This window comes from Salvia splendens, chromosome 6, assembly GCF_004379255.2.
Source record: "Salvia splendens isolate huo1 chromosome 6, SspV2, whole genome shotgun sequence".
Taxonomy (NCBI): Eukaryota; Viridiplantae; Streptophyta; class Magnoliopsida; order Lamiales; family Lamiaceae; genus Salvia; species Salvia splendens.
Window position 1 is genome coordinate 5,125,180 of NC_056037.1, and position 11,061 is coordinate 5,136,240.

The window sequence follows — 11,061 nt, forward strand, 5'->3', positions numbered from 1 at the left end:
TATGCAGTTAGCTTAATAATGTTGTACGATGTGGTACGGTTGCTGAAGTGTGCGAGCTAAGCGATGGCTACCAACTTGATATTAATAACTTCAACAATTTTACACGACACATACTAGTACCAACGAGTTTTCAAAATAACAAATATCGAAGCTTCTTCGAAGTTCCTCCTCAACAGAAATTAATGAAATTCATCAAGCTCCATCTATTGATAATTTGATATTGATTGAGTTGGAGAAATTAAGAAATTACTTGGGACCGATTTCCCGATGTATATCTGTATACACAATTAAATTTATTGGCATATAACATATCTAACCTAATTTTCCAATAACGTCGGCCGGAAACGGATAGCTACTCAAGGTTTTTTTGCTAACAAAAACACACACTATACCACAGTTATAATAGCAACAAGAATTGAATTTCATTGATTATAATGGAAAATCCGGTTCACAAAAATTAGAACCATCCCTGCCACATAACTAACTAAGTAAGTAGAAAATCATCAATGGACATGGATTTTTGGGACGTGGAAACACTGCGGCAAAAGCGAGTGCAGCTTTGAGGACAAATGGTGGCGGCGGTGGCGGTGGGCCATCTTCAAAAAAGGATGACGTAGCAGACTCTCCGCTCTACACCTCGCCGCCGGATTCTTCACAAAGCACTTCCTCAGAAAATCCTTGGCCTCTTCCGATAAAACGTTCGGGATCTCCGGAATCTCATCGCTGACACCGATCATCATCAACACATCTGTCGCCGTTGCGTCTTTCCTAATCTCCCAAGGCGCTCTCCCGGTGAGCATGTTGAGCACGGTGCACCCCAGCGCCCACACATCCGCGGCCGCCGAGTACTCCAGCCGCGATATCGACTCGGGGGCCGCGTAGAGCACCGTCCCCCTAAACCCTTGCTTTTCATCAATAACCTCTGCTATTTTCTTGCAGCTTCCGAAATCGGCGAGTTTTGAATGTTCGCCCACGAGGAGCACGTTGTGCGGCTTCACGTCGCAGTGCACGTAGCCAAGTTTGTGGATGTGGACGAGGGCGGTGGCAATGGATTTGGCGTGGTGGCTGACGACGTCTTCTGGAAGGCCTTTGGCGGCGGAGGAAAGGATTTTGTCGGCGAGGGAGCCGCCGGGGGCGTATTCGAGGATGATGTTGTATAGGTTGCGGCCGTTCTCGGTGGTGATTTGGTCGCCGAAGCAGCGGAGGATGCACGGGCACGATTTGAATTTGTGGAGCAGCTCCTTCTCCATGGACAGAGTTTTCGACTGCGAGATATCGGCGGATTTGACGGCCACAACCGCCGGAAGATGAGGATTGTGGCCGCCGTCTCGGTGGGTTGTGGCGATGGACACAAAGCCAAAACCGCCAGATCCTAGGGTTTTGCCTCGCGTCCACGACATCTTCGCCAACTCTCTCTCAATAGTATTTGGGATTGAGGAATTTTTTAACTATCCCACACCACCTATATAAAAAATAACTGCGATAATCTATATGGATTTGGATAAATTAATTTAGATACGGATAGATTTTATGAATCTTTGATGTATATCGACATATTTTAAGAAAATTTAATTTTCCATATTTAAATTTTAAATTTATTAATCGAATTAATTCCAAATAAGTAAAATTTATCTCTAAGTCGAAGTACTAATGTATAAACGGACACAAATAAGATATAGGTGTAATAAAGTAAAATACGAGTGCTAGTACTCTATAATATCTGTGCCCCAAGCGTGGAGATATCAATCAAAATATAAAATACAGTAATTGTTAAATGAATGATTAAATTACTTATATTAGATATATTATTTACTCAATATTTTATGATTAAAAAAAACTAATTACGGGACATTTCGGCCCATCTAAAACAAAACTCATAGCCTATTTTACAAAAGGTGGAGTAATTATAGGTAATTGCCACAAATAAAACTGATTTTTATTATTAATAAAATAAATTATTGTTACTAATAAAAATTATTTTTATACACTACAAAAAAGGCTATTTCCGAGCACCAAAGTGATTGAATAAAGGGGGTAAGTGCTCGGTAAACGGGATATGCCGAGCACACTCCGAGCACTTTAGGTGGTCGGTATTTGCTTTGTCAGCATATTTCTTCTTCTACTTCCGAGCAATTGTAGGTGCTCGGCAAATTACACACCAAATGCTGTGGCTAAAACGACGTAGTTTTACCATAAATCACATCAATTTTTTTTCATGTCTTGGATGATGCTGTTGAATTCATCCTCAACAACTGAAGACTCCATGAAATATTTGAGCACTAGCTGTCTTTTGTTAGGGATTATAGTCTTCTAGTGTCTTTCTTGTATACGACCTCTGCACCTGTTTTACTGTTTATATAAATCAATCATCTATCTCACACACCATGTACCTGAATAGAATGCTCCATATGTTGGGTTGGAGAGACTGGAGTTACAAGAGATAAACAATACCGGGCGTAATACAACCCAAGAAGGAGGAACTAAAACTGAAAATTCCAATGAAATCGAAACTGTAAACTGAAAATAAAACTTAGCGATAAACAATATGTTGGGTTGGAGAGACTGGAGTTACAAGAGATAAACAATACCGGGCGTAATACAACCCAAGAAGGAGGAACTAAAACTGAAAATTCCAATGAAATCGAAACTGTAAACTGAAAATAAAACTTAGCCGAGTCGAGGAGGCCTCTTTCCGCAAGACGAGATACGCCCCGGTAGTGCTATCGGTTTGACGTGTCGTCCCCAAAGATAAAACGGCTACGTCTCTGGTGAAGCAGCACCGCAATCAACAGAGCTCCGGCGAACTGGATGGAGGAGAGGACAGAGCTTTCGGGAAGAAGGACAATGCAGAGAGAGTATGATGCTTGTGTGTATGTTCGTATGTTGTTCTGTTGTACTAATGCAAGGAATGACTAATGACTAGCCTATTTATAGGCTTGGTCCACTGCGGGGGTCAACTCAGCCTTGATGGCTGTCATCATGGCTCATTATGGCGGGCCTATAACCGCCGCCCGTTGCTAGTTTGAAAGGTGGAGTGGTCGACGTTGAATCAGGCTACTGATCAAGCCATCGCTCAAGGCGCAGCAGGCAGAGTTGATCAGGCTGCTGCCCAAAACTGAGGTGGTCCAAAACATTAAGTCTGGATCCAGGAACCACCCAAAGACCAATTGCCAAGATCCAAGGGCACGGCTCGGCTCGGCGCGCGTGTGCGCGCGTGTGGACTCTTTCACCCATCTTAGTCCACGATAATTACTAAATGTAACAAGTCACTTAATAAATACACATTTAAAGATGTGTCTCATCTCCTATGTGGGATAATTAACACTAGTTAATTACTCCTTACACTTTCACCTCATAGCTTTATCAAAAGTTACAATGTGACCAACTTTAATCCACTATTTCTCACTCACCGGGAGTCGGATTTGAGAAAGTGAATATACTACGGTCATTTACGCGGAACGTAGATCGACGCTATATCATTTAATTTCTGAAAATTAAATGTCTCGTCACATTTATTATTGGTCAAACTTCGTTGACCGGATATCTTAAAATCAAGATTCCAACACCATATTCACCATGAATACATCACTTCTCTCCAAGACTATGTAATCAATATAATCGCGGCCATCAAGGACGTCGCCTGCCTTGCAAATGGCTCTAGCTCGCCCTGCAAGCCGAGGTCTTCTTTGTTCTATAATTTTCAATGAAATCCAAACACAGAGGCTACTTCCAAAACTCAAAACATTTCCACCCACATTCGGCCGAGAACTCAACAAATTACACATCAGTGTTAAACTGTTAATGATGTGTAATCATTTATGATTATAATATTGCATGAAACTATAATTACAATTATATTATTATATATTATGAAGGATAATCAGTATTGAAACTATCCATCGTAATAATAAATATAATAATATAATTATTATAATTTATTATTAATTATTTATTAAAAGAATTATATTATTACTTTTTATAAATAAAAAATAATAAGTATATATTTTAGTTTGGTGTTTAAATTAAATATAAAATTTAAAATTTTGATATTTTCCAAACACAGGAAAGTAATGTTATTAGGAATCATATTCTTGGGATCCATTTTTCTAAGAATCATTTTCCTTTCCAACTTTACTTTCTTGTCAACCAAACATGACAATGGAGTATTATTGAATCTTAACCCTGTATTCGAATTGAAACAATTCGAACATCCTTGATAATAATTCGAACATACTCCCTCGTCCACAAAAATAGACCACATTATGAATGACACATGTTTTAATATGAAATTGGTAAAGTAGGAGAGAAGGGAAAAAAGTAAGAGAGAAATATTGTTAGTGGAATGTTGAGTTCATATTATTAGTAGTTTTAATTGTATTAGGTAGCAAATGCGTGGTCCTTTTTCAAACTTTGTCTATTTTTCATGGACAACCGAAAATGACAAATGCGGTCTATTTTTTATGGACAGATGGAGTATTGCCATTCAAGACACGTTTTATCTGTTGAAAACCGAAAAAAGAGACAAAATTTCATACTCATTAAATCTCAGTATGATAGTACATCTAGGGATGTTAATCGGGTTGGCCAGTCGAGTTTCGGGCCAACCCTACTCGGGTTGCGGGTCAACCGGGTGCGAGCTAATCGGGTTGTGATTTTTTTTCGGGTTATAAACGTTCAACCCTAACCCTGCAAGGTCGGATTTCGGGCTAGCCCAGCGGGTTAATCGGGTTGCTACCGATAAGATTGACATGCGATCAATCCAATAAATAATAATTAAAATTAGCTATATTCATAAAATGTAAAATATTTAATTATGATAAATTTGAGATATATGCTTAAACTCAATCATAAACATGATCAAATACTAATATTTGAGATATTCCGTGAAATCTTAATGCACGTTTTAGAAATTTAAATTTTTTTTTACTGAATTTGAAGTTTATAATTTATTTATCAGTTATTATATTAATAAAAATTTAATATATAATTTGTATATTTAATATAAAATTGATGGTTAATTTTTTAGTTATTTATATTATAAAATTAATCAATGAACTGTCGAATTAGGAGTAAAAAAAATAGAATAATAGAAATTTTACTGGGTTTTCGGGCCAGTCCATCGGGTTTTCGGGTCTGGCACTGACAGGTTGCGGGTTAATCGGGTGCGGGCTAATCGGGTTTTGATTTTATTAGGCTAGAAATTTCCGACACTAACCCTATAAATTTGGCGGGTTGTATCTCAAATACTATAATGAATACTATGTCAATATTTAATCAAAATTAGAATGAAAATTAATTAATGTTATCAAGTACTCCGTCTCACTCTGATAAAGAGAGTTAGAGAGAGTTGAGTTAGAGATTAATCATTAATACGTGGAAAAATTAATTTGGAGAGAGAGAGTTAGGGAGTGAGATACTTGATAACATTAATTAAATTTCATTCTTATTTTGATTATATATTGACACTGTATTTATTATAGTATTTGAGATACAAAAGGATATACTACTAAAATAAACTCAATTAAATTCGATCAAATCAAATCGTAGTAATAGGGAGATTATTGGCACAGCTCAAACGTAACTCTTTAAAACATGCTAAGACTGTATGATTTACTTGTGAATTGATAAATTGAATAATAAAAGTATAAATAATCAATAGACATAAAACTGGAATTAATTAACAAGAAACGCAAAATAATGAAATGCTACTAGTAGTACTAACTAATGAATCTGGGAATTCAGATCAACGGCGGCCAGCGGGTGCAGGTTTCTCGTCAAATTGTGCGCGCCTATGTTTCATGGTGTTGACGCCACCGTAGATATCGGGATTGCCGCATCGCGGCATCGTCATCAACGACAACGTCTCATCGTCCAATATTCCGGTGGGGCTGATCCCGAAATTTTCCTGATACGTTTTGATGGCTAATTCCAGAATCTGCTCTTCCGAAGCACCAATTTCGAGATTAAGACGCGCGTATTCGAGATAACCGTAACTTTGAAGAAAAGATTTCGAATCAAAGGGAGGAGCATGAGCATCGATCTCCGCTGCGGGTTTTGCCAACACAGAACCCCCTGGTTGGGTCGCGAAGACGACGACGGCGATCAGAAAGATGAGAGAGAAGATATTTATACTCTTAGCGGCCATGGCTTATTTGATCTGTGATTAGCGTCTGTGGAATTTCAATATTGTGATGTTATGGTGTTGTGTCGATTTATAGAGGATTCTTAGCTCACCTAATTCTGTTAGGATTATGATATAATTTGATTTTTAGATTTAAATACATATAATCCATCAGATAATATTCTATGCAACAAAGATATTCTTTTCTTCCCCGTTTCAATTACTCCTATTTTTATTTTAATTCTAACTTCTTCTGTTATACTATTTATATTATAGCATCTCTAAGGGAAGAAGGTATATAGAAAAAGTATATTATGTATTTACATTCTTAAAAAATGAAATATACCCTTTTAAAAAAATAACATATTTCAAAGGGAAAATATATATAGAAACGTAAATAATACTTTGTAGGATTGTTCTTTCCTATAATTGAGGTCGTATTGTATATTTAAGTGCGTTTTTTCTAATTCTTTCTAAGTCATTAAGGACTTGTTCAGTGTATTTTAAATGGGATGTCCTACATAAATCTGCTTTATAATTGATATTGTAGGACCCACCAAATTGGTGGACATATGCTGTAATTCAGTGTTTTAGATATGGGCCGACATTTACCATCACAAATTTGGCATTTTTTTAAATGTAATTAGATAAAGACGGATCTGCCCCCTAAAAGTGTGAAAAAATTGAATTTACGCGGCTGAATCAAAATTAGCGCGGCAGAGTGGGTATCTTTAACCTTTTGCAGCGTATACAAAAATCAGGCAGAAGGCACACAATAAGTAGCAAAAATTTCAGCGAGCAATCACTCTAGGGTTTTGTCGAAATGCAGGTATTCCATTTACTCCTTCCCTTACTGAATACACAGGTTAAGTAGGTTACGATTTATGTGCTTCGGCGAAGCATTTGTCGCCTATTTTGTTGCTAGAATTGAGGTCTGAGGAGTAGTTTCATGGTTCAACAAAGTGTAACTGCAAGCGAAGGTATTTGTTGTGCCTACCCTTACAGATAAAATCCATTTATTTATGGCCGTGTACTCCAAAATTTGTGATTTTCGGTTTTGCTTGATTTAGGTCTTCACCACACACCTCGGCAGAAGTATCGCAAGGGTGACCGCACTCGGAGAATGTGGCTTGAACGTGAGGAGGAGATTTTGGCAACAAGCTTACTAGGCTTGGTGGCTAGTGGATGGAAATCCGACAACGGATTTAGATCGGGGTACCTAACCAAAGTCGAGGATAGCCTTCGTCAAGAGTTCCCCACCACTGATTTGAAGGGAACCCCTCACATCCAATCTAAGATTGGAGCCTGGAAGAAGAGCTATGGACTCCTCAGATCAATCCTTTCGCGTACTGGAATTGGATTCAATACTGATGGTGACAATAAGATTGATTGTACTGATGAACAGTGGGAGCAAATTGTTGCGGTGAGTACCCAGTTATATCTCAGGTTATCTTTCACATGGATGTAATTGATTTTTTTGGATTCTATAAAATGAGGTGATTGATGCTCTCTGAAATGAACCATCCATTTTTCCGTGTTTTCATTTTTGGTTCTGTTCTCTCTCAAATGTTTGTTATAATCCCTAATCTCAATTATTGATGAATACAATGTATACTTGTTGTGCTATTGAGTCATCTCAGGTGCAAATACTTCATACTTCAGTGACTTATCTATCATTAGATAGCACTACTGTCTTAATGGAATTGCTATGAAGAAAGAATATTTATGTTGTTTGCACAATTGGTTTATTTGGTTTTGGATGATTAAATTGCTTTTGAAATGTATCATTGTAGGCTGACAAAGATGCAAAATTTATGAGAACCAAGTCGTGGCCCTATTGGGAGACATGGAAATGTATCTTTGGCAAAGATAGAGCATCCGGGCTGGGGGCAGAATCAGTTCATATGGCAGCAGATCGTACGCGCGCCCAGATGGCTGGAGGCCAGATGTCTGGAGCCCAGATGCCTGGAGGGAGTCAGGTTAACGAGAACGATTACCACCCCTAACTTGATGATATTTATTTCGACACATCTCCAACTACTGAGCAAACGACAGAAATTAATGACACCGCGTCCAGGCAAAGTGATAAGGAAATGTCTGCTACCAAAACCAGCGGTGGTAAGCGCAAACGAGATCTGAGTGATGCCCCTCTGATGGAGTACCTCGGTAACCTGCATGCGGAAACAAATGCACGCCTGGAGATGATTTCCAAAAGGATTGGATATGAGTTTGATTGTGGCAAAGCGAGGGAGGATGTGTTCGATAAATTATGCACAGTCGACGGCCTCAATCTGGCTCAGAAGTATGAGCTTTGCAACATATTGGGAGACAAGCCTCAACGTCTTGAGGTGTTCAACGGTATGCCACCAACAGCTCGTCTTGGTTATTTGCTAAAGCTCATCGAGGACAAGTAGAAAAATATGATGCAAGGCCACTATGGATATTACTTATGGTACTTGGTATATAGTCTAACTAAGTTTTTGAATTACATATTTAGGACATATGGTTGGAACTAGTTTTTATTTGCTGTTTTGTTGTCCATTGTGGTGTGAACTTTTTGTACAATGAATACACCTTATACTATGGCTATTAATATGATGCATTTTCGGCCTTACTTATAGCAATGATTCATGAGTTCAGTTGCTTTTGAAGGCTATTAGATAATGAAATGAGAGTCAGAGTCACAGCATGCAATTTTGCTAGTCGACTATGCCATTGGAGCTATTGTTGTTGAATCTAAAATTCTTACATTTTCTCAGACTTGATTTAATCTAGTTCTACTAAAAGCCTAACATAAAAAACATGTTGAATCTGCCCCTATATCCGGTTCAACTTATATATGATTTAATGCCAAAACAAAGAAGCTAAACCAAGATCAAATAAGTAAGAATATGGAACATATTTCAATGCCAAGAACCACCAACATAAGCTGAATTACATACCATAGCAAAATGATCTAGTTCCAAAAGTACTTATACAGAACCTAGCCACTAATATATAGCCTTCACATAGATGTTCTTAAAATGATAGTTTCAAATGATAAAATGATACTTCTGTTTAATAGTGATAGTTTTAGATTTTTTGGATGATACAATGATACTTTTGTATCATAAAATGATAGTTTGAGGGGATAAAAAGATAGTTTCAAATGATAAAATGATACTTTTGTTTAATAATGATAGTTTTAGATTTTTTGGATGATAAAATGATACTTTTGTATCATAAAATGATAGTTTGAGGGGATAAAATGATACTTTTGTTTAATAATGATAGTTTTAGATTTTTTGGATGATAAAATGATACTTTTGTATCATAAAATGATAGTTTGCGGGGATAAAATGATACTTTTGTTTAATAGTGATAGTTTTAGATTTTTTGGATGATACAATGATACTTTTGTATCATAAAATGATAGTTTGAGGGGATAAAATGATAGTTTCAAATGATAAAATGATACTTTTGTTTAATAGTGATAGTTTTAGATTTTTTGGATGATAAAATGATACTTTTGTATCATAAAATGATAGTTTGAGGGGATAAAATGATACTTTTGTTTAATAATGATAGTTTTAGATTTTTTGGATGATAAAATGATACTGTTGGATGATAAAATGATAGTTTGAGGGGATAAAATGATAGTTTCAAATGATAAAATGATACTTTTGTTTAATAATGATAGTTTTAGATTTTTTGGATGATAAAATGATACTTTTGCATCATAAAATGATAGTTTGAGGGGATAAAATGATAGTTTCAAATGATAAAATGATACTTTTGTAACAAAACTCCTCAAACTCCTAAAATCCAACTTGAGTTTAAAAAATTGATGGCATTAAGTGAACCCTAATTAACCCCAAAATCAGAAAGCAGAAACTTGCAAATCTCCGAACCATGATCAACACAAAATTGAACTTTATCGAATGACATAGCTAGCATAAAAAAACTACTTCAGAATTCAATTACAAATATAAATTCCCAAACCTTGATTAGTCAAAACTGAAAGAAGAAAAAAATCACAAATTTCACCAGAAAATCAACCGAGTTTAAGTCTCAATGAACATCAACTCATGAACACAATTGAATTGAAGTGATTCAACAGAGTTCTACTCAAACCAACGCAGATGCAATCCATATCTTTTTATGGGTAGAAATAATCTTTATGGGTAGAAATAATTCACACGCAACAACGTTTTCATTGCTTTCAACCCTGCACACATAGGAAATAATTCTTCATCGACACCCCCAAATTTTACCACCAAATCGGAGCAGGTGCTGACGATCTACTCCAAAAATGGGAGAGTATTCCCTCTAGGGTTCCCGCAGCGGAAAGGGGGGAAGTGAAAAATGCGATCGAAAGAGAGAGAGAAAAAGGGGGGAAGTGAAAAAAATGAGAGGGGCGATTCAGTAAAAGTTTGCTCAATTCTGGGAGTGCTTCCCGATGCAAGATCAAATCTTACCGTCTTTGTAAGAAATGATTTTTGGCAAAAACTGAGATGAACAGTGCGGGCCGTCTCTTTCTGGTCGGGCTCAATTGAAATAACCCAAAAACACTGAATGCCCATAATTCGCTGGAAATGGGCCCATTTCTCCCTATTTCTAAAACATTGAACACGCCCTAATTGTGATAATAAAATTCATACTTTTTAATAAATAAAATACGTTTCGTACAAAAAGTAATAATACTAAAAAGGAAAAAAAGGTACGTGATCTGGTTTGAGTTGACACAAAATGGTTTAGAATTTAATCCGTTTAATTACTTTAAAATCATGCTACTATGCTTTAGTACTTACTAGACTAAATCTCGTCGTTTGAACTGTATAGTCAAAATTCGAATTTAAATTGCAACTCCATCGATCATCAATCACATCACATCGCCTGTATGTTTTTTCACTCAAAATTATTTTGCGTCTAAATAAGCATGCTTAGCAAACATTATCAGT

The 11,061-nt window shown here is 36.7% G+C and overlaps 2 protein-coding genes across 2 annotated transcripts; both read right to left on the reverse strand.

Moving 5' to 3' along the window:
• Window positions 1-497: 497 nt before the first annotated feature.
• Window positions 498-1,400, reverse strand: LOC121807623 (mitogen-activated protein kinase kinase kinase 20-like). The gene has a single exon (XM_042207894.1). The coding sequence runs from the start codon at window positions 1,398-1,400 to the stop codon at window positions 504-506; it is 897 nt and encodes a 298-aa protein (XP_042063828.1). The 3' UTR covers window positions 498-503.
• A 4,343-nt stretch (window positions 1,401-5,743) lies between these two features.
• Window positions 5,744-6,145, reverse strand: LOC121807997 (metalloendoproteinase 3-MMP-like). The gene has a single exon (XM_042208328.1). It carries the CDS (start codon window positions 6,143-6,145, stop codon window positions 5,744-5,746), a length of 402 nt encoding a protein of 133 aa, XP_042064262.1.
• Between the last annotated feature and the right edge of the window lie 4,916 nt (window positions 6,146-11,061).